Raw genomic sequence first — 24565 nt, 5'->3', positions numbered from 1 at the left:
GTTATAAAGGGTATTTATTAGACAATCGTTAATTTTTGAAAATTTTCTTTATAATTTTTCAAATAATGATGGGATATTTTTAGTTATGATAAATCTAAAAAAAGTTGGTTGTAGCTTATCCTAAAATAAACCAATATTGCTACATCAAATTAGGTAGGGTGGCAGCCGGCGGCGGCACATTCGGTGGTGGTGGTGGTAGGTGGTAGTGATGATATTGAAGATCTTTCCGGGAAATCATCCTTCCCAATTTGCGTAATCCAATCACAGCCAGATCAGTTCTTTAATCTTTTGAATATAAATAATTAATTAGGTGAAAATGGGGCACTAGGAATGGAGCTCCAAGAGTGATGGAGGGGCAAAAAGGCCTTGCTATCTTTGTCCAGATGCATCATACATAATAATATCATTACTTCTAATGACTCGTCGCACAAAGACACCACTAATTAACTAGTAATTATGACACAATTTGTTTATTTATTTCACTTTTCTGAGTGTCTGAAACTTAGCATTTCATTATTTTTCTGTACGCTTTGGTCAACTTATCAATATTGTAGATTGTTTTCCATCATCAAGTTGAAATCCTAAGCACAACCACCAAAAGTTAGAAGAGGGTGTTTACAATAATTTAATTTAAGTGCTTATCAACTTTTATTTAAAAAAGAGCGTTTTTAAACTACTTAAATTGGACATTTTTAACTAAAACATTATACAGCTTATTCATAAAATTATACATATTAATCTCTTTCTCATTTTTTTGTTTGTATTTTCAATCTCAGTTTTCAAATTTTTGAAACAGTAATTAAAATAAAAATATATTTATTTATACTTATTTCCATTGCAAATATATTAATTTAACATCACAATTCTATATAAAATAGAATCTCATCAATTAATCTAAACATAGACATTTTCCACCAAAAACTGAAAATGAAAACACAACCAAAACTTTATTGTAAAACATGACTACTGATGGGTAAAATGGGAGCAGGGCTTATATATCCAATTTAGGCCTGGGCCGAACATGACTTGGCAAAGCCCAGCTTAGTCCGATTCAAAAATATTCAAAAACAAACTTACAGCAGAGGGAGAAGATGAAGCTTTCTCAAATCGCCAAACTTCCCAATAAGTTTGAAAACGGTAAATTATGGAATGTAAGTAAACTGGTATCTGCATAACTTTCCGGCTAAGGATGAAAGGGGAAGTAGACTACATAACATGAGATGAGACAACATATGAAGCAGAGAACAACATTCTTGAAAGGGGAAAAAACACCAAGTATTTCTATCTTCCTGCATTATCAGTGACTTAAGCTTCTTCAACTTCCCGTCTCGATCACATTCTTTGCTAACTGAAGAATCATTAAAACCTCATCGAAGTTCCTCTGCACTAAACTTGTTCCAGGCTTCCTATTAAAACATACAATCCCATGACTTAGTTAACCTCACAAACAGTTTTCTGTTCAGGCCTTCCTATCAACAACAAGACATATCAAAAGCAATGCAAGAAAATGATGTCGCTTCCGTTGTGAGAACGAGGAGGATTACCTTCAGAAGATCAAAAACTTTTTCTGCAATATACTTTTGCTGAAGAGTAGCTCCTTTTTGTTGGACTTTGTCCGGATGGACGCATAAGTTTGCCTTCTTGTAAACCTTTTTTACTGATTCAGACGTAATCATGTCCGTTAATGAAACTGGACGCCAGCCGCATTCAGGCCACAATACCTGCAAATCATTCCACACATATATATCTTTGCTGTTTAATAGAGAAAAAATATAGCACATCTCATATTCGTCACATTGAGGCAACAAACTAACCACACTTCACAGGCAGGTCTACAGTAATTTACAAATGAATTTTCTTTTTTAACTGCATTTTAAATTATCATAAAACTATGAAGCATAATCTTTTTAATGTTCAACTTATGGCAGACGGACTTGCAAATCTAACGGTCAAAGGTTTCAACTTCATTACCACTACAGCAATTGAACATCTGGCTTAGCTCATAATGACTCAATGGCTACTTACTAGTGGTTGGAACAAGACAGAAATCACAAGTTGACCATAATTTACAGACTTGTGCTTCATTCGACGATAATCATCGATGTGTACAGCCTTCAGTGCCCATAAGAAACTAAGTTCAATCTTAATCCCAAGGACTAATTCAAAATTTTAAAGCTAAAAAGACTGAACTCAGATGTCATGTGTTCATATCAAGCCAATAATTGAAATCAGTTTTATAATCTCCAATTTTATCTGAGTGGCACTCTGAGGAAATTCAGACAGTAGTAGCATGATGTGACATCCTAGAAAGCCATGTTTTGGTGAGTTTTATACATGCCAGATCTAGCAATTATGTAAACATGGCCAAAAGACCTACCTGCTGCAATGAGGACAACAAGGCACGTAAGTTGCCTTCTTTTCCTGCTGCCCACCGCTTTATATCGTTGTCCAAAGTTTCGGCAATCCTCTGGAATCAAGGGTATCAGATGAGAAGAATAAAAAGGTTATGGAAACTCATAAAAGGTATAATGTCATTATTTTGGATGTACCATATACATGTGATGTGATTAGTGTGCTTGATAGTTAAGTGAGTGTTTATGCATGTCTCATATATATATATATATATATATATATATGAGGGCATGAGGTGGAGTGTTAAGCCACATTGCAGAATCAATACACTTAAACACGTCTCTCCAACCCCGCAAGAAATGAAGACAATAACTATTTTAATCAGTCCTCAAGTTTTCAACTTCCTCAAATAGAAACCTCAACCCTGCCCCCACTCCCCCAAAACTGACTTGAGTACACACTATGGTGTATAGATATAAAGGTCAGTAAACCTTGTAATGTAATCTTTAGATAGTCGGAGACTCTTACACGTTTCTCTTCCTGCTCAAGCTGACTCTGATGATCACGCTGATTCTTTTCAGCAACTGCTTCACGCTGGAAAATGAGAACATATCTAGTCTTAAAAATCCACTGAATAAAATCATCATCCAGATCATAAGAAACATCCAATGCGAAGCATGTGAACAGACATTCTCTGCTCTGTCTTCCCTAAGAAACCCTGGAACTCATTGCAAAAACAAAAAACTGGTTTGAACTTATAGAACCTCTTTCCAGGAGGAAGGAAATGATAGGAAGACAGCTTCACTTTCCACTTATATTGATGATAATACACGAGGAGGCATGAGAATTACATGATTTAATGGATAAACAAAAAAGAAGTGGCGATATAAACTCCGAATTATTCAAGAAAAATGTCGATCACAGCACAAGCAGCCGATGGGTACCATATCAGTATTTTCTCTGATCTCTCTGCTATTCAGTGACGCCGACTATCCTAATACATCTCTGCTATTCAGTGACCCTGACAATCCTAACAACATATTTTAAAAATTGTCCTAGGGAAAATACAGGGTAAGTGAGCAAAAGAAAAGATGTAAGATGGTTGTCTTGAAGGAAACAGGGTAAGCAAACAAGAAAATCCCTATGCAGAATCTAGTAGTAGCGTAACGAACCATGCGTGCGTTCATTCTCATATGACGATTTAGCCTAGCTCTTCGTCTTTCTTCAGGTTCACCCTCAATTTCATGAAACTCTCCAGACGAGGTGGCAACATCTGCAAGCAGGGATGTAACAAGAGATTAATGAGGGCACAAAGGAAAAATAGAAAAGTCCTAGGTGATTCACACAAATACATATGAAATCTCAAGTTAAATGGGAAGGGAAACATGACTTGCATTGAAACTACAAGTTTTCATTTTGACATGAAATTTCATGTTGCACAGACATCAAATCCTAATAACCTACTAGACATGGATTCATTTGCATGTTCTGGAATAGTTTAGTTGTATCAGTAACTAACTCACCCTAATCTATTAGGCACAAGTACCAGTTTGAACAGGATTATAAATTAATCAGTTAGTAGGTCACACAATACTTGCCAGCACAAACTAGACATACCTATCAGTTAGCAGTTATGTCATGTTAACATGTCTACAAATGTTTAGCATCTGTGTCCTAGTATCGGATTTATGTAGACAGTTAATGTGATTGATGTATTGCTTTCAGACTTTATGTCATACTCGGGCAATAAAATGATTCAGTTTGCAAAGCCTGCATTAATACATTTTAGAAAACCTATATTTAAAGGACATATGGAATTATTTTCATTATAAAGTTTTCTTTAGCCCGTGAGAGTACCTCCAAAAAGTGAAGAAAAATCATTCCTGACGTTTGTGCCAGATGAGGCCTTTTTTGTGCTGAATGCGGACCGTGATGAAGTTTGCTTCACGTCAGGCCCCCTCTCTTCATGGAAGATGTCGTCAAAGAGGGAATCCTAGATCACAAAAAAATAAAATCCATCAAATTTAGTAGCATCACGCGGATGTAGCAGCATATTTGCTAGACTTATTATTCCACCTGAGACAGAGAACTTGGTCTTGCATTATTCTTTTGCCGTACACCATTACTACCACCAAAAATTGCATCTATATAGTCATTATTCTCAAACCCAGCTGTGCCTGGACTTGGCTGCTTAGCTTCAGTCCTCACTCCAACTTTTGGACCACTCCTGGTACCTCCCATGATGAAATCATCAAAGTCATCAATTGAAGATTGAACTGAACCTTTTCCTATATTTTGGTCTGAGGGCCCAGCAAATGGCCAAGAGGCATCTGACTGAGATACCGATGATTCAAAGACTAAGAAAGGATCATCAGCCACAGTTGAGCTTGAGTTCGATGTGGAACCTTTTGGCGCTGGAGGGATCTTTATCTCAGAGTATCCTCTGTTGGATGCAATATATAAGTAAGACAGTCTATAAAAGAAAACCAAACCCAAAAGGCAAAAATGAACAGAAAAGTAATACCAAACCAGGAACTAACTTCACTCAATTCTCCCACCATTAGTTGTTATGACCGTTCTTTAAGATAACCCAGCAATGCATTGTTCCGAAACAATATAAGAAGAAATAATATATCAAATAGAAGTTACTTAGAATTCATTACAAGGTTCCAGTACAGTCATCAGTTATCCATGACAGCATAAAATAAAATACTTCCTCTAACAATCCTAAATCTATTATTGCATACTTCGAAGATAAAGTGGTGCACATAACTGCATTGTACAATTGGAGAATAATTAAATAATCAATCCACAAAATTCAAGCATAATCAATACATACTCTGTCTTTGAAGGGCTAACTCCACCGAATCCCGGTATGAAATCATCCAATCCAGCGCCCTTTTTCTCATGCTTCCCACTGGAACTGACCCCAAAATTTCCAAACAGATCATCCACTGGATCTTTCTGCTTTGACTTTGAACCCAACAAATCATCAAAAGCATCGAAACCTCCAGAATTCCATGAATTCAGATTACTACTACTATTCTTCCGATTAATTGAGCTACTAAACACGGATTCCAAATCAACCCCTCCATATTGATTCGAACTCGGGACGGGACCACCAAAAATATCATCATCACCAAAAGAATTCTGGGATTGCTGAGTTTTACTTATGTTAACATTCGATCTAAAAATTCCATCCAGCTCGTCAACAGGTAAGGAATAAGAATCATCAAACGAGGACGTAGAAACGGTGCTATGGGCTGTGAAATGGGATTTAGGTTTGGGCTTCGATTTCGCCATGGGAGCTGATTTCCCATGGGCTCTGAATCCAATGCTCTCAACCAAGACCCCAAATTCATCCATTATTATGAAAATTCTACTGAAATTCAGCTACCAATATAGCCGTCTGGTGATAAATTCTTGTCTGTACACGAGGAAGAGATTCTCTTTTCCTAAAAGAAGCAAATAAAAGAAAAATGAAAAAAAAACCCGATGAAACAAAATTCAAAAAAAGGGGAGTGAGGATAAACGTACCAAAAATATACGAAAAAAGGGATTGAAGGAGGGAGTAAAATTTCGGAAAATTTGACGGGATGGGGGGAGGTGGAGTGCCTATATTCTCTCCCGCAACGTTTGTCGGTCGACGCAATATTATTATTGTGGTGGGATTCTCTTCTTGCGATGATTGAAAGACGCTTGGACGAATGTGTGTGTGTGTGAGAGAGAGAGAAAGAAGGTGGGGTTCGGTGAGGGTGGGCCAGCAGGCAGACAAGACGGTGGGACTGGTTCAAGCTGCCTCATTCTTACAGCTCAGATAAACACATACTTCCCTATATATATAAAATTTAAATAAATAAAATCAAATATATAATAAGTTAAGGGGTTATAAATAATAAATGAATTAATACAACTGGAATACGCGTATAATCATTATATTTACATACATGTTTATGGTTATTAATAATTGAACATAATCTTTTGACTTTTCCAAAAATAAGGTGAAAAGAGTCCAACATTTTTTAGCATGAATCGAATTTCCATTTAAATTAATGAAATAAAAATAGATGCTAGTTTCAAAATAATCTGATTTCTTTTGATACATATATCTACTTTCAGTTTTTCACAATTTAATATTCGATTGGTATAATTTATTTTGATTAACTTTCATAGATATATATATTTAACTTAGTCTCAAAAAGACTACAATGGCCCCTCCAAAAAGGTAAAATAGTATTATGGTCAGGTTAAAAATCGATGCAACCCAATTTGAAATTCAATATCAAAGCCTAAACAAAATCCATTTCCCAATGGGTTGGGTTGCAGTAGCCACCCAAATTCGACACACAGTGTATGGGCTTTGTGGACCGTAAATGGGCTAGAAATAGTAACAGTAATCTGACACATGGTCTAATTACTAAGAATAAGAGGGTGTTCGGCTAAGTTTATTAACTCAAAATAAGTGTTTGACAATTTTTTTTAAAAAACTTATAAGATCTCAAAATAAGATTTTTTGAAATTTTATAGGCTTTTTAAGAAAAAGTTAATTTTTCTAACTTTTTTGTTAAGATCTTATAAGCTATATAAAATTAATATATCAAAAGAGTAAAATATCCGCATTCATATACTTACACAACACACTCTCTCTCTCTCACACACTCACACACTAAAGTTTAGCCAAACACCCTCTGAAAGCAATTCAGATTACACACAAATGCAGCAGCCAAAATTAATATTCTAGACAAACAATAAGGTTGACAAACTGCTAGTTGCCAAACACATACAACATAAGTATTATAGATTGCCAAGTACAGCATTTCGCTATGGCGATGACTTCATAACTATCTTCAACACACACACACACATACATAAACTATCATTACTTAGCACACGTAATGTAGTCCCAAGCGTACATCACTTCAAACTTTTATATTGCTTCCACGGCTTGAAACCTTGGTTCTTTAGCTTGGAATTTTTGCTCAAGATAGATAGACATATAATCTTCAAATACAAACTTAGGATACTTGGTTGCATCCTCCACCTTCTTCTCCACAGCAGGTTGTATAGTGGCCTTGAGTGATGGATTGTAGAATGAAGCAATCGACCTCCTTTGTCCATCCGTCTGGGGCACAACCCTATGCCAGATACTCTTGTACCTTCCGTTGCTCAATACTTCAATCTGGTCACCTGTGTTAATGACTATAGCATTTTTCAGGGGTTGCACATCAATCCATACCCCGTCTTTCAACATTTGGAGGCCCTTCACCTCATCATCTTGGAAAAGCAAGACAACGCCTCCAGCATCGGTGTGGGCTCTAAGCGCATTCACCTTCTCTGGGTAGGGGCATGGTGGATAGTGGCTTACCTTGGTTCCAAAAAAGGCTGCATTGTCTATGCCACCATCGAAGGCATTTTTTATGTAGCCTTTTGGCAAGCCTAAGTTTTCATCCATTATTTCCATGACTTTATGTCCCAATTTCTTTAGTTCGATCCTATACTCCTTCATGGTTTCCCTATAATTAGAAATATAATTAGCAAACAATTGTTGAAAAATTCTACTCCCTTTATTTTTTATATTTCCATTTCAACTATGAGTTAGACTGCAAAATATGATACTTCTATTTATAGTCATAAAGTTCTGACAAGAAAACAACTAATCCTACAATAATAAGGAAGAGAAAGAACGAGTAGCTAAAAATTCTTTATTGCAGTTAGTCCCATACATGAGTGCAAGGGACTGCATTCTTTTCACAAGTTTCCATCTTCAATTAGGCTTGAGAACAACAACAACAACAATAATAATAACTTACTTGAAACCAATTGTCTTTGATGGCCACTCAGTATCATTCTCATCCGAGAGTAGGAAAACATCTTCCCAGTCCACATTTTCTATTTTCTCCGCACTCTTCTTCTCTACCAGATCGTTAAGTAATTGCACTGGTTTTGAGTTCTTAAAACCTTGCTCCCTTTCCAACTTATAGCATTCGGTAGCCACCTTCTTCACCCTCTCCAAAAGCTCCTCAGTGATGCCATGGTTGATTAACTATCATGATAAAGAACTTAATTAGATAACGTATAAACACAACCGACCCATATATATATATATATATATATATATATATGTAAATCGCATAAAAAGATGCATCAACACATGAACGACAAACAACTTCATCATCATTTTTTAAGTACCTGAAAGAATCCCCACTCTTCACAGCAACGATCAATCTCAGCCAGAGTGTCGGCCCTCTCTTTTCCCTCAATTTTTGAGAAATCAATCACTGGAATCCCCATTTGCTAATAATGCCAAGAAAACCAACCAATTTAATCAAGTGCACTAGCTGCCCTTTTCAATTGTTGCCACTGCAATGGTATGTTGCTGTGTGGCTCGCCCTCAAGCCTATTTATATAGAAGCAATGCAGTGTCACCAGACATCTTAGGATCACAACTCTTTAAATATTTTATATATGTTTCTACTTTCATTAAACTTATCAAATGATCGCATGCAGCACTCATTAAAGTGAAGGCCGTAACGGATGGTGACACAATTCTTACTACCCCGACACAACCGCCTTTGATTGTTGATTCTGCAAACGAGGTCAAAATATTAATTACAGTTAAAAACTATAACAAAATTTTTGATATAGTTAAAATCATGACAAGTACTAATTAAATATAATCAATACTTAATTTTTTTGTATGAATTTTATTTAATTGTGGTGAATATTATTGATTTATTATGATTTTTATTTTATTTTAGTGAGTGGTATAGTTAGAGATCAGTTGAATTAATTAAACAACTGATTTGTAGGCAGAAATTGTGGGTTAAGGAAGTTGAACTGTATAATAAAACAAAGGAACATACATATAATATATGTACAGTCAAATGTTAATTTAGTGCACAACATTTTCCAACCACCTCATATATATACGTATACTGTACAGGAAAAATCGAGTAGAAGTATAAATACATGATAGTAGTTAATTTTAGTTGCAGGATGCATAATTATGATCTGTAACTGAACAAGCTCTGCTGTAAGAAAATCTTCAGCGTCTGATTTGATATCGAGTGTCAGAATATTGGTGTACATGGTACCTGGTACAGGTAATACTGTTGATGGTTGGATTAACAACAAATATATATATATATATATGCACTACTGTGTTATCTGATCATCATCATGACATAATTAGAGTAAGTTAATTATTTTATTTATGATTGATCTGAATCTCGTACGATCAAATTTAGGTTAAATATTTCATATTTTGTTGTTTAGATATATACATGATTAGGGTCGAACATTTTAATTCAATCATCGTTGGATGATTTAGACAGGAAATATTAATAGTGTTAGTACGTAAAGGTACATGCATGCAAGGCTGCAGGTAACATGGGGATTGAATTTTTTATTTTAAACATGTTTCATTTTCTATTTCAATTAACATATACATGATACGTATATTAAATCTTTTCCTAAGTAAAATAAATAATTATATCATTTTATACACATAATATGTATATATTAAATAAAAGAAAACATGTTGTATAATTTGAAAAAACAAATCGAATTCCGGTAACATGGTTTTCATAGTAAAAATAAGTAATTAAATGCATCACTACATATGTATTAGAATATAGTTAAAATAAATTCCCTGGGCTAATATGGAGCATGAAAATACACATAATTACAACTTATACTTTAATAAAGAGGTAAAAATTTGGTTGAGATTGATGCATCTAATCGCCTAGAAAAATGATTTTTAATTCCCATCCACTGGAAAAGTTCAATTAATTACAAGACCCACATGTTGCTGACCAACTTGTTACTATCAATGCATTAATTTAATTCAGAATTTAAGAGCATTATGTCCAGGATGGATGTACACTCATTTCTGCCCTATTTCTTTCATTCTCTCCAAATTACATTCAAACATAAACTAATTAGGACTTTCAATGATTAGAAAATGTTATTAATTTAAACAACTAAAGTGCTTTGGTTAGATCTCACTCATTTGACTTTGATAATCCACACTACTAATTCTGTTATTATTTTTTTAATTCATTACATCATTCAATATTATATTTATATTTAAGAATATATCCAAATTATATATTAATAATTCATATCAACGAATACGTTCAAACGATACAAAAAAACAACAAGCTATCATACAAGTAAACACGTACCGATATTACTCGAAAATTTGAAATCTTAGGGCCAAGTGATAAGAATATTATTCACTGATTAATCCCATTTTTGTTTTGATTTATTAGTTCTTAGTTGTGCAATCTTGCTGTAAATATATTAATGAATATTTTTTGTGATTGATAAAATCTATTTATCTCTCTATATGCAATTTTTTTTTAAAGAACATCGATATTTCAAAATTAACCAACATATTATTACAACATTCAATATATAATACATTAATATTTTTAAATCAATCAACAACTTCAAAGCAAACAAATACTACTATCAGAAGTAGACTAAATACCTATTATTTCGTAAGAATCAAACTCACGACTTCTTAATTGTGTTCATGCAGTTGGTGACCATAAAAATCAGTTTGTGGGGGTGACTAACAGCAAACAATTGTTTACACAATGATGTTTGGTGTTTATGAATAATAATAATAATGATGCAGTAAATAATAATTTCAACTTGGTGAGTGATCGAAGAAAAGATGAGGAATGGGCGATGTATCTGTAATCATCATTAACTAAAAAATAATATTTGGTACGGACATAGTTAAATTATGTACTCTCGGACATGGACATGCGTACAAGTTTATGAATGGGACAGCACCACTGATTGCCCATTAATTGCTAAGGTTTGTCTAAGATTTGTTAAATGGAATGGGGATTAGTCGATTGATACTTATAATTATATCAAATTACATATCGCGGAGCTGTGAATTAACCGTACAAAAAATAGACAGATCCCAATTTACAACGAAATACACCGCTGTCAATTATCGTTCGATCATAACTACCAATGAAAGAACATTTGCCAACGATTTAACTATAAACCACCGTTTCTTGATTCAGACAACGCAAGTTGGCAATCATCCAAAACAGCAGAGATTGAGGTCCAACCTGTAGGCAATCATTCTTGTAGCCAAATTTGGGGCAAAGAGTTGTAACCGAACATAGCATGACAGAAAACTTTTATGCACAACGCATAACAATCAGACATAACAACACTTATTTGTCCTTACAACAAAAGATGATCGGCCACAAAATCAATCTCATAAGTTCGTCTTGTTTCTACCAAGTGAATTATTATGTGCTGATGGCAGGCATATACACCACAAAGGGACCACAAATGATCTTTCTATTAGCTCGTACATATGTGTCGAATGTACACGTCGTTTCCAGATAGAATATATAGGTTTGGAGATCTTCGGATGTTATCGTACAATCACAAACCTGTTGAAACTTAAGTGTGATCAGAAATCTGTTTGTTTGGGGTCAGATTATACGACGAGTATGGTGTTTCACAGTGCTAAAAACTTGAGTTCTCGATAATAGTCAAGCGACCAATTTGCCATCTCGATATTTGGTCAAGAATCCAGCCCAAGCACGTGAGTTGGCTCAGTGTCAGCGGTTTTCTGTAGGAATATTGAATAATGTTCTCCATAACTGCAGCAAGTTGTTGAGTGATAATGTGGCCAACATTTTTAGGTTCTTTGAGGTCAGTTGCTTCCAACGGATGGAGCTGAATTCTTTTGCTGCCATAACAGGATTCGATCACTTCCCAAGATATAACTCCTGCCCATAGAAAACCATAGTGAAACAGACATTAGACGAGTTGGTCAAAACTTTCTCGACCAATATCAATGGAGAATATAATGGGAAAAGCAGAGAAGCCATGATCTCTATACTTCACTTATTTTGCTAAAATCACTTTACAGCTAACCTTGTTCTTTGTCTTAGCTCTATAAGGACAGCAAGAGCCAATTCATCAATGATCAGTCTTTAGGGGTCTGATTCACAAGTAACTGATTATGAAAGAGAACAGTTTGCCGAGAGTAGAACATCCAGGGAACATGATTCTGTTTATCTCCATCCTCCAATAATATTGTCCTTAAATTATTGCCCATTTGAGAATGTGCTATCCAACATTAGTGACATTATACACCCTACCCACATTTGACAAATTGCATCTAAGGTCTTTGTTGCCTGGAATGTTCAGCTTAGCAAGAAGGGTTTTCTGACCTTATAGTCGAGTGAAAATTTCATCTCTAAGCATAAACAAGTATCTTACCTTAATGCCATTCTCTCACGCTGCATAACAGAATATCATTCCCTCAAATTGGAGCAAGCCCATCATGTGTAGCAAGGGGAAGTTATAATCCATCAAACCTAACATCTGTCCTGCAAACAACCAGACAATTTTTGTACTGCAACCATAGTCTATATTAGGAGATAATAGAGACAGAAAAAAGATAGAGAAGAAGAATCACAGTTCCTGAAACTGTAATGTAAGCAACTAATCTGTCTTCACCAAGTATTACCCAAGTAAATATGTTGGTAGGAAAGAGTGGAAAATAATGTCTCATATTTAACCAAAATTCCAGCAAACATGGCAATTCATTTTTTAAATAGGCCAAGATGCTTGCAAAGGGCTGATTACCAATGCCCACGATGATATAAAGAAGATTCACAATGCAAGTCAACCAACCAGTGTGATGATTATCGAGATGAAACCTAGTCAGCAAGAAACTTGATATTAGGGTGAACATAAACAACCGGCTTGTACCTTCAGCAGAGGAATTTGTATGCTTCTATACAAATAATTCTTGAGACTCCATAGGGGATGACCAGTACCGCAGCAGAGATTCCACAGTTACCCTCCGTGTAGCACTAAGCATTGAAATGAAAAATCGACAGCCATCAATTTTGTATTCTTCAAGCGGATTTCTATGCCCGAAACTTCTCACATTCACCTACAGACATCAATAAACAGTAGAATCCAAATAAACTTGGATCTATAGAAATGAATAGGGAATGAAGTTGGTCAAGCATCGAGTATACCGCTGAACTAAGTCTGTTCATGTTCACAAGATGATCCCTCCAGAAGCAATCAAGAGTTTTCACAAGAACTGCCCTCTGAATGCAGAAATTATAGTTTGAGACAAAGAACAGATTTATAGGTGGCCAGAGAAAACTAAACTAATAAACATACATAGGCTCGTGCCTTGAACTATATAGGTCTGAAGGGAGGCACTAATAGTACAAGAAAGCCCAAGGGTCGTACTGAAATTAGCTGAAGCATTCCTTCAGGACGAAAACGATGCCAAAGGATATGTCCATGCTAAGTAATGCTATTTCTTTTTTTATTTGACCAGTTCATAGCATCTACTGTGTCCCTAGCAATACATATGAGCCTACGCCTGGAGCTTCGCATCAAGTGACACATAGAAGTGAATAAAGGAAAAGAGCAGTTTGAAACTTTCACCAATAGTTCATAGTCTGTGAACGGGATTATCATGAATGTCATTCAAACTAATAAGCATCTAGAAGAAGTGTAGGTACCTCAATTTCCTTCACATAAGCACTGTCATAGCCTGATTCTTGAATAACATCAAGATATGAAGCAATTAAAAAATCTCCAAGGTACTTGCAAAGAAGATTAACAGTTGGCCGGAATTTCCCATCTCTGACAGAAGTCATAGAAACAATAATCAATATTAGGGAAACCTTATTCTCGAAGAAATCGAGACATGTACAGCATAAGCAGTACGCACTTCATTGAATCATCAGAACATATTGTTAGCCAGCGTTTCAATGACAAGCTCTTCATCCGGATGCCTTGAAAGGCATTTGGAGGTTTAGGCAAACTTGGAAGGTGAAATTCATCAATGTAAATGGAACTCAAGCCATGAACTTGGGTGAGTGATTGCAGCAAATGTTCTTCAGTAACCCCTGCAAATAAGTCTAAAGATCCAATGCTTTAGCGTTTTCATGCATAAATTAACACCAGCAGAAAACGGTATGCATTCAGGGACAAAACGAACTAGCCGACGTTATCACAATAAGCACGCACCATTTAACAATTTTCCAGAAATGACATTAAATTCGTTCAAAAGGTTTCCCAAACTCCAGCTGCTTGGATGCTGTAACATTCGCAATATTGCTTTGAGAGACAAAGAATTAAAAAATAATTGAATGAAAGAACTGCATTAAATAATGTATGCTAAGGAAGTTTATTACCTTTGCAGGATCCACATTCTTGAAAATAATTTCATCCACCACTGCTTGCATGTACCTAAAGACAATTTATTAGTATGTGCAGAAACTAAAAGGTACCTATTATGATCAGACAGCTCGCAAGCATTTGGTTTAATATGCAACTCTCTGTTCTCAGTCAAAGAATTAAGCCAAAGCCGAAACAATATTCATGAACGAAATATATCTTGTTGTTTCCTTCCACTTTCTTCTTTCAGTGAGAGAAGGTTCTCCTGTGTGCCCAAAAGGTGCAACGTCATGGAGGCAGTCTTTAGAAATTTTAGAACTCAAATAGGAAAGGACTGATCAGGGAAGAGAATCATAACTTTATTTGATACATTTTGTAATTCTTATCTGATGAGTTGACATCAGAGTTACGGGCTACTTTTACATGTCAATAAGCAATGCATATTTGTCTAAGTTCTCAACCGTCAGAATAGCGCAATACTGAGGACAACCTTTTGCAACCAAATGACAAGTAATATCAAATTTCCAATATTCTGCGGTTTGGCACTCACTTCATGATACTTGTGTGATTATTAGTGGAGGTTGGCTCATTAAACATGTAATGCAGTACAAGGGTAACAAAGTTAAGCAGTAGCTCTCAAAAATCAAGTACATGAAAGTCAAGGGTAACTCACTGGAAAATATGCTGTGAACAACTGTCAGAATCGCCTGTTAATATCAACTGACGAAGCTCATAGACATGTTTTCTTTGCACCTGCCGGGCCAATAAGAACTCGGATTGAATAGAACAACATTATATAATTATCAACTCTAGCATCATCATCATTATTATTATTATTATTATTACTATTATTATTATTTTGCGAATTATTATTATTATTATTATTTTTCGAAGATATTTAATATAAAAAATAAACAAGCCTCAGGCTGCTGTTATGAAGAGTTAGTTAAACATAGTTATCTACCTATAAATCACCTAGATAAATTGATTATTGTAACAATATGGCTTAAATACAGACAGGTTCAAATCATAATTAAACAATATCTACTTAGATTTAAAATGCAAGTCAAGCAGTTGCTTCTCCCTTTCCCACAAAAAATGAAGTAGTTATATCAATTCAAACAACAGAAATCCGGGGAATGGAAATTTGTATATGCAAAACTGTCAGGTGTTACCTCTAAAACTTCATCAAACTCCACGAGACTCTTTCTAATGCTGAAAAAGTATTTCTCAGCGTTAATTTGAAGGGACAAAAGCTGAAACCCAATGGCAGAAGGATTAGCTAGTGGAATCCACATAAAGTATATCGACAACAAGAAAAGGCACGGAAAGGATGTTCAGCACAAGGACAAATATATATCCAATGGCATAAACCATACCTGTTTCACAATTGAATGACCCTCGATTGGTATATCCTCATCATTTGTGATTCTAGAAATAAGTTTTACTGCCCACTCAGTGTCAAAATTGAACTTCTGAAACATCTCATCCTGCAAACTGTTAAATAAGGTCATAAGTAGCAATGAGATAATCATAGCACATGCCAAAAGTTTAGAGCTGCAATGAAGATGCAAGTCATTTTAATACCAATCTACTTAGTTATCATGCTAGGAAGCTGGTCCAGTAGATTATATCTTAAGTATTCACCAATCTCCTTCCAAGTCATGTGCAAACAAGTTTCTACAAGAATTTACGTAAATTATTTTAAATTTGAACAATTAATATCTTTGTTTTACACATATTAAAGACACAGTTTATGCAAATCCTCGTAAAGCAGGTTTAAGTAAAGGATTGAAGTTTCTTAATTTTTGTTTCATGATCCAAATATAAGTTGACATCCAGTAGATATGAATATTGAAGTGCAACATCTTGTTCGGGGTAAAGTAAAAGGGTAAGAGGAAGTGATGGCCAAAAACAAGAAATGAGATAAAACTATTTGTCGCGTATCCAGCTTCCTAAAGGCAACTTCTAAAGTTTCTTTCTGTATTTCCATTATAACCCCTTCTTTTCCTGAAACCTTGCTGCACCAAATGATTCTGAAAATTATGTTTGAGAAAACTCTTCAAATATTATCCTCGTCACTTGATTTATTCAGCTTCATGCGACTGGTTTTGGAATATCTATCACAAAATACCATCAGGCAAGCAACAAAACAATTTGAATTATACCTCACCATAAACCGTGTTGATCCAGGATCTCCTTGCCTTCCTGCTCTGCCTCGGAGCTGGTCAAGAAAATAATATTAGGCATCATCAGTACCAATTCATTCAAGATATAAAGACAACAAACATGAATTTGGAACTCTAATTCTATCTTTTCTCATTTTACCAAGTTTAAATAAAAGATGATAATTCTACAGACAAGTGTTAAAGATAAATATAAAATAGGAAAGAAGCTTGTCCACCGATTTCAACTTAAATATCAAACAAGAAATTCCTCATACATGCATCTCTTTATAAATATATATTATGCATGTATAATAAGCTCAAGGCAGTGGCCCTCGTGAATTTGACCACCGCTCTCCCAAGAACCCACAACACAAACTCCACCATGGTTAACCTATTAATTCTTTCTTTTAATCTAAAACTATCTTTGTTATTTTCTCCGTACTAAGAGTCAGAAATTGAGAAATATCATCTTACCCTCCAATATCAGGCGATATATTCTTTCCATTTAAAGATTAAAACAATGAAGAATCACCTGGTTATCAATCCTCCGCGACTCATGTAAAGAAGTTCCGATCACATGAAGACCTCCGAGCTTTTTCACCTCTAACCCTTCATTACAACAGTGAGATTCACATTCCTTTAGAACTGATAGATAAGCAAGAGCTATAGATGGACCAAGAGGGTACATCTCTGTCTGCTCATTTACAAGCTTCTGCAACTCTGTTGATTCCATTGACTGGCTTAATTCGATAGACTCTGAAATCATATTTCTTGCCTCGTCATAAGTCCATCTCTTACCCTCGCTTTTGCATACATATTTAGCTGTATTATTAACAAAAAAGTTTCAGTTAAGAATATTAATGAAACAAGGAGAAAAAGCAAATATGAAAGTTGAAAGTTAGTAATCAAATAATGATACTAACACATGAGAGCTGTCTTAGCTAGTAAGCCTAATGATGCTGGACCAACCATCACCTTAGATAAGACCTGCATGAAAAAAACACTTTAGGTCGTAATACAGATATTGCCATTTTCTTCATGGAAAAATCAGTTATCACCTTTTCAGAACTTGTCGCTGAATCAATTTCAACATCAGGAACATTCTGTGTGAGAGATGAAAGCAAAGTGTCCTCCAAGATTTCTTTAGCGAGCATCTGATGAAGAGACAATGAAAATCTGACTCTTCTTTGAATAGCAAAATATGTTCAAAACTACAATAACGTCCAACAAAAAAGGGAACTCAAGAAAAGGTTTAAAAGAAGATAAAAAAAAATCCCTTCCCAAGAGTAACATTACCAAATTACCACTCTCGATAAGAACACCTAAACAAGATCTACCTTTGGATTTCCTCCTAGGATAATGTCAGTTCCTCGGCCAGCCATATTTGTTGACAAAGTAATTGCATGTTTTCTACCTGCCTGGGCCACAATCTCAGCTTCTCTAGCGGCATACTACAAAGATAAATTGTTAAGGTCCATGGAGATATACACAGAAGGAAATAAATAAAAATGAATCTAAAGGCCATAATGTCACTCAAAATAGATCAAGTATATAACCTTTGGGCGTGCATTAAGGACATTGTGGGGTATATTTCTTTCCCTCAACAAAGCAGAGAGATGTTCAGAATTTTCAACACTGCATCAATGATTGAAAACCACGATGAGTACTGCTAACATCTGTGTTAAGATGCAACATCAACGGGGAACAAAAATGAATTTGAATGCGTATCCTATAACCACAATAAAGCTAGCTTTAGTGCCAATAAAGAAGTCAACCTATAAGTTCTTAGAATGATCAATGAGGAAAGAATAAGAATATAAAAGAAACATAGTAAACAAGTTACTTGTCTAACTCAAATTTCTTCCACATGGCAGAATAATAAGGCTACTCAATGCAATTAAAGCATCCCATAGCATTGTATAAACCTTAAGCTTTAAAACCTAGACTTATCTTACTTTCAAATGAGTTGGCATTTAAATAGACCCAACTTGGAAGAAAATGAGACATAATTACCTAGTAGTCCCAACCAATACGGGCCGGCCAAGCCTAAACATATACTCGATTTCCGCACGAACATATTCCCATTTTCCTCGAGCTGTCTAAGACCATACACCATTCAAAACATGAATAAGTAATATGGTTGCCATCTAGGAGAATTAAAAAAGGTTGGCAGAGTTTATTTTCTTACTGCAAATGCCTGAATTGGTAAATCTTTACGAATGTTTGGCATATTTGTGGGCACTTCGATTACTGGCATTTGAAACATTTTCAAGAATTCCTTCTCCTACAGTAGAAAGGAGCAAGCTTTGACAAGAAAAAGTAATACTCTTCAAGCATCATGGAAACAGTTGCGTCTATGAATATGCACCTACCTCAGTTTTGGCAGTCCCAGTCATCCCTGAAAGCTTGGGATATAGTTTGAATAGTGATTGGTAAGTAATTTGTGCCACAACAACAGAATCAGCCTAACAAATTCCAGAAAGATTGAATTTATAAGAGATTACATAGTGTAAAGCAAAATTATGAAAAGAAAGTCAAAGAAACCTAGCCAACTTGAAACCTGGATCTTGAGCCCTTCTTTGGCCTCCACCGCCTGATGGATGCCCTCAGACCATCGTCTTTTTTCTTCTACTCTACCAGTCAACTGAAAAGAAAAAAAAAAAAAAAATACTTGCACATCAGAGGAACAAAATAGGTCATTCTACAAGAAGACATGTTAAAAAAATTATGCCAGAACAAAATACTAGCAACAGCTCAAACCAGCACAGTTTTAGTACAAGGACCCATTTTTGGACTAGTAAGTTAAACCAAAGAATGTGCCAATAATTATGCAACTAAATCCTAACTCCTGTTGATTGTATGTACTTGTGTCAACTTTACTACTGGCAGAAGTAGCCAATTAAAATTAGAAGAAATTCCCCACAAGACTATATGTTTGGAAAAATTCAACTGAGACAGCTTAACTGGGGGGAATTCCCAATCAGAGACTCTTTGTTAACTTGTTCATAACTTGTCCAGCACAGTCAACCAATCTCTCTACGTGTTTTTTCAGGTAAAAGAAAGCACAATATGAGTGCTGCATTCCGCCCAAGAGGTGTTCACCACTTAAAATTATCAGGTAGTTCTCTTATAGTTATGCATATAAGTGGATGCAAACATCATATAGTATGCCATAGTCCTTTTCTACAATCATATTAAGAACAGATAACAGCTGACCAAATTAACTGGGGATACTTCATCAGTGGAAAGATACCTCATTGATTATAAGAGCCTTTCCATTTCGAACAATGTATTGCACATCTCGGCGGTAGAATTCTTTGGCTTTTAATGCATTTAAAACAAACCTGCGGCATTAAAATGAAATATTTGAGAATTAGAATGTTCAGAGAATAAGGTTAGGATTACATACTAAGCAGCACAAATTTGGCTTAATTGTTTTAGTTTGTCTGTGCACAAAGAATAAAACGAAACTATCACAGGAGGCCCAACAGGCACAAGGAATTCAAATATAAGGGGAATACGCAGAAGTTGTTAAACAATTTCTGCAGCTTCTTAAAAAGAAAATGGAAAAGATAACAAATGAGAAATATGAAAATGTGCACCTAGCCCAAGGGTCATTCTCATCCCATAAGTCATTTGTTTCTAACGCCATCTCAGCCAGTACTATTCCTTCCTCAGTGAGCTCCACAGAATTATCCTTAAGCTCAACATTGTAATGCTGTCAATTAAACTGAAATTGTTAATATAATTCTACATATTCTATCATACAACTTACTGAGGAAAAGTGAAAAATCTCTGAGGTGATTAAAAAAAGGTTAAAATTGACACCCACAAGCCCTCGTATGAGCAACTCAGCTACTCTAGCAGCCACTGGATATCGTGCTGCATCTTTACTTGCCTGCGTAAATAAATATAAGTTCAGAAAGGAGGTGGAAAGAAAAATAATCTTCAGAGGAACCTAACTGAATTTTAGGATCTGAACAAATGCTACTGCAAATAATCTCCTTATAAACCAAACTATTTCCTTTTCTTTCTGTTTCTTTTTGGTTTTGGGAGGGTTACTATTAGGTATTCAGAATGTCAATACAATAAATGTTCTTTTGTATTGCTCATAAACATGCAAATTACCTCACCACTTATCAACAAAGGATTTCGTCCTTCATCAATGAGGACAGAATCGACTTCATCAACTATAGCAAAATGGAAGGGCTTTGGCCTGTTTCATAATAAAACCATTTGTCAATAGTAACTTTGAGATTACCAAATCTAATCATGAGCACAAAGACTGATGGGTTACCATCTCATGACAAGTTGTTCGCTGCTTGTAGAAAGATTATCACGCAAATAATCAAATCCAAGTTCCTGGGGCATAAAGAAGGAAAGAAAACATAGGTTGCGGTTGTAAAACTAAGAACCTGAACTACAAATTAACTGCAAATGCAAATTAAAGAATGCAATAGCACCAATACATTTATCTAGAAAAAGTATGCAAGCAGCAATAATTTGTTAGCGTACTGCACGGAAGCATTTGAAAACGTACCGAATTATTAGTGTATGTAATGTCACATTGATAGTTTGATCTTCGCTCCTCAGGTGTCATCCCTCTCTGCACAGACATCAACCAGATTGTGACACCCATCAGTTGTCAATATCTAATGTGTGCAATTGGATATCTGAAAACAAACTGAAAGTCCTCTTTCTTGTCAATGTATATTCAAAGTGCTATACATTTTTCTTCATCCATGGTCCTCTAGGTACAACATTCAAGCATGTAGAAAAACCTCACAACACTCAACTCTATGACTGGTTTGGGGGTGGACCGTACAAACATCATATATTACTTCATAAAATTTAGCATAAGAGCTAAATTGACATGTGAGTATTAATTTGCAAACAACTATGCGGGAACACTTTACACAAAGCTATGTTATGAGATATTTACCCATAAGACAATATATAGATATCACTTCTTTATGTTATCTTTACCTTCTTTCATATTAGTTTCAACATTGTCGCTTACCAGCCCTCTTACATGAAAACTGAATTTCAGAAGAACATAGAGAAAATGATGATTTTTAGAGCAAAATTTCCCTATGAGCCGTTTTCTGCCTACTGGAGACACAATAAATAGGGTCTTGTAGAAAGTTACTTGGATAAGTCCAACTGAGAGACCTAGGAAACGATGCACACGACCCATCCATTCAGCATCGCGTTGAGCAAGGTAATCATTTACTGTAACCACTGCCAGAGAGAGTACATGTTAAGAGGTCTAGGACCTACCAAAGACCAAATAAATCAAACATATGCAACATCCCATAAGCTATTCCCAATGGTTCATTCAATCCTGACAGTGTTCAAGTGTGCAGTTAAAGAAGAAAAACAACACAAAAACAAGACATGCATATTAAACCAATGACATTTAGATCATCCAAAACCAACATCTGCACGATCTAATTTTTTAACACCAGCCTGGCCTAACACTTAGCATTGCCGCATTTTTATATTAGTAAAACAACTGAACGACATACCATGAACACCCTCCCCACTCAGAGCATTGAGATAAGCTGCTAAAGTGGAAACTAAGGTTTTCCCTTCCCCAGTTTTCATCTCCGCAATCGACCCATCATGAAGCACAGCTCCACCAATAATCTGAAGTTAGAACGTTTCAGATAATGAAGTGCCTTGGTTTTTGATATCAATTATAATACACTATCTAACAATCATTCTATATATTAGATTTTGTGAACTTGAGTTTCTAAAGTGTAAAGAACACTATTACTGCATCCATAAACTAAACCACACGTTGCCAAAAGCATATGCATTCAAGCCGCAGCACACCAACTGCCAACTTAATTACAAGAAAACTTACAATGAAAAAAACAAGATTCCAGTTAAACTAATGAGCTTGCTCCATAGTATTTTTAAGGGCAAAGCAGATAACTTTTCAAATTCTTGCTTCTCTCTGTATCTAAAGACCAAGAATGTCGGAAAAGTCTACATATCCCTTTCTGTCTTTTACACACACAAAAATAATGATGTCTGATTGTGTATGTATGAGAAACCTGAACATCAAAATGGCGCATTCCAAGCTTCCTTTTTGCAGCTTCACGAACTACAGCAAATGCCCCTACCAAAAAAATGCATTATGGAATGAATAAAAAACTAAGTTACGAAAGTAAAATTAATAAATCTACAAAGACCCGGAAAAGCGGGGCAGCAAAATGTGTTTAAAGTTTTGAAACTAAAGCCACGAAGAAATTGGGTTAATAACCAAAAGTCGCCAGAAATAGATAAGTACATCACATACCAGCTTGAATATCAGCTAGAGCGGCTCCCTGTATCAACCGCTGGCGAAATTCCCCAGTCTTGGCTCTCAACTACAAGAAAAAAATGAAGAGAAGTGATAAAAAACATTTCCAAATAATACTGACTGAAAAACCCATCGGAGAAATATTAAAGTAGAGAAAAACCTGTTCATCTGAGAGCTTCTGAATGTGGGGTTCCAGCGAATTTACGGAACTCACGAGTCTGTAATAATCCTTAACCACCCAATAGTTCAAGCTACTCAAGTCACTCCATGTTTTTCTAATCCCACCGATTTTTTCCTATCAATGTTAACGATATAAGTAAGAAAACCCCGCAAACGGAGAAGTGTAAGAATATTTCTTACCCATGCCGTTTTTATCCTAAAGATTAAATTTTTAGAAGGATAAGGACCAGAAGATTAATAACTTAACCAAGACATATAAAGAAGAAGAAGAAAAGAGGGAGGACAAGAGCAGTCTGTCAAATTTTACCTTCAACGATGAAGAGATGGGAGAGGGAGTGAACCGGCGGCGCCTCCTAATAGTGAGAGGAGGAAGGGGGAGTGGCGGGAAAGAGATGGTTTTGGTGCATGGGAGGCTTGTACTTTGACGGCGGCCCAGTAGCTGTGGCGGAAGGAGGAAGACGGAGGAGGAGGTGGCGGAGGCCATTGGAGTTGTACGTTGGTGAAGAGCTGCTGGGCTTTGCTAAGGTCTCATTTTTTAAATTTTGTAATGTAAAATGGTCTTCTATTTATTTTTCCAAAAATAAAAATGATGTTAGTAGCTGTTTACTACATATATATATATACATACATTTATTTAGGTAAATTATAACTGATTTTCACTAGTTTTGCTGTAGTTATAAATATATTTATTATTCAAAGAGTTATAGATAGTTTATAAAAATTAAAAGTTAATTATACTTAAATTCTTTTTAGAAATACGAATTACACTTTTTCTTAAAGAGATTTTGAAATTACTCTTACAATCCTTCTAAAAAATTTTTATTTATATCTAATTCTCTTTAATTAGAATTTGAATAAAATTATTGACGTAATTATAAAAATTTTTAATTTTAATTCTTATTTGTCATTTCATGTATATTATAATCGCAATATATATAAATATATGAAGTTAGTTTATCATCATTATATATTTTTTTAGAAGGGTGTACATGTAATTATGAAACTCATTTGAAGGAAAATATAATTTTATATTTTTAAAAAGCATTTAAATATAATTAATCATAAGATTAATAACCGTCTAACAAATATTCATTATAGCAACCCAATATAAGACATATTTGTTAACAAGCCATTAATTATAGAAAATATTTATAATTTTTCAAATAAAAAATGATACTTAATAATTGTAGCAAATCGAGGAACCCATTATATATATTACCCTTTTACTTTGCAGAAATTCTAGTACTCTCCTAAATTGATAAATATAATTAAAATTAATTGAGATGAACGAATTTAATACTTAAAAATCAAATACTTAGATTAAGATATCACAAAATTGATAGCCACCTCATTATTT

The 24565-nt window shown here is 35.0% G+C and overlaps 3 protein-coding genes across 9 annotated transcripts; all 3 read right to left on the bottom strand.

Annotated features, from left to right (window-relative positions):
• Positions 1-967: 967 nt before the first annotated feature.
• Positions 968-6145, bottom strand: LOC105159449 (Chaperone DnaJ-domain superfamily protein). Its single transcript, XM_011076522.3, has 9 exons — positions 5890-6145; positions 5192-5807; positions 4429-4795; positions 4210-4345; positions 3525-3625; positions 2881-2946; positions 2378-2467; positions 1545-1721; positions 968-1406 (listed from the first exon to the last, which is right to left on the bottom strand). Exons 2-9 carry the CDS (start codon positions 5716-5718, stop codon positions 1368-1370), a joined length of 1503 nt encoding a protein of 500 aa, XP_011074824.1. The 5' UTR covers positions 5719-5807; positions 5890-6145; the 3' UTR covers positions 968-1367.
• Positions 6146-7056: 911 nt separating this feature from the next.
• Positions 7057-8744, bottom strand: LOC105159448 (1-aminocyclopropane-1-carboxylate oxidase 5-like). Its single transcript, XM_011076521.3, has 3 exons — positions 8542-8744; positions 8163-8395; positions 7057-7865 (listed from the first exon to the last, which is right to left on the bottom strand). Exons 1-3 carry the CDS (start codon positions 8641-8643, stop codon positions 7280-7282), a joined length of 921 nt encoding a protein of 306 aa, XP_011074823.1. The 5' UTR covers positions 8644-8744; the 3' UTR covers positions 7057-7279.
• Positions 8745-11506: 2762 nt separating this feature from the next.
• SECA2 (Preprotein translocase SecA family protein) lies at positions 11507-23795 on the bottom strand. 7 transcript variants are annotated; one of them, XM_011076520.3, is made up of 33 exons: positions 23516-23793; positions 23189-23323; positions 23026-23095; positions 22781-22845; positions 22247-22367; positions 21868-21959; positions 21259-21324; positions 21016-21080; positions 20847-20934; positions 20551-20616; positions 20321-20436; positions 19972-20062; positions 19279-19362; positions 19091-19183; positions 18907-19002; positions 18732-18817; positions 18275-18353; positions 18056-18169; positions 17777-17872; positions 17642-17705; positions 17251-17540; positions 16719-16774; positions 15930-16047; positions 15726-15806; positions 15224-15303; positions 14568-14622; positions 14401-14470; positions 14102-14279; positions 13890-14013; positions 13389-13463; positions 13114-13300; positions 12619-12728; positions 11507-12122 (listed from the first exon to the last, which is right to left on the bottom strand). In XM_011076520.3, exons 1-31 carry the CDS (start codon positions 23690-23692, stop codon positions 13139-13141), a joined length of 3153 nt encoding a protein of 1050 aa, XP_011074822.1. In that variant the 5' UTR covers positions 23693-23793; the 3' UTR covers positions 11507-12122; positions 12619-12728; positions 13114-13138. The 7 variants fall into 7 exon arrangements, with proteins under 7 accessions (XP_011074822.1, XP_088734924.1, XP_011074819.1 ...); XM_088878798.1 differs by having other exon boundaries at positions 12619-12754; positions 14102-14291; positions 23516-23792; XM_011076517.3 differs by having other exon boundaries at positions 14102-14291; positions 23516-23792.
• Between the last annotated feature and the right edge of the window lie 770 nt (positions 23796-24565).

The sequence above is a fragment of the Sesamum indicum genome, linkage group LG3 (assembly GCF_026168435.1).
Source record: "Sesamum indicum cultivar Baizhima isolate 11 linkage group LG3, ASM2616843v1, whole genome shotgun sequence".
Classification (NCBI taxonomy): domain Eukaryota; kingdom Viridiplantae; phylum Streptophyta; class Magnoliopsida; order Lamiales; family Pedaliaceae; genus Sesamum; species Sesamum indicum.
The sequence above is the reverse complement of the archived record's forward strand: the minus strand, read 5'-3'. Positions and strand labels throughout refer to the sequence as shown.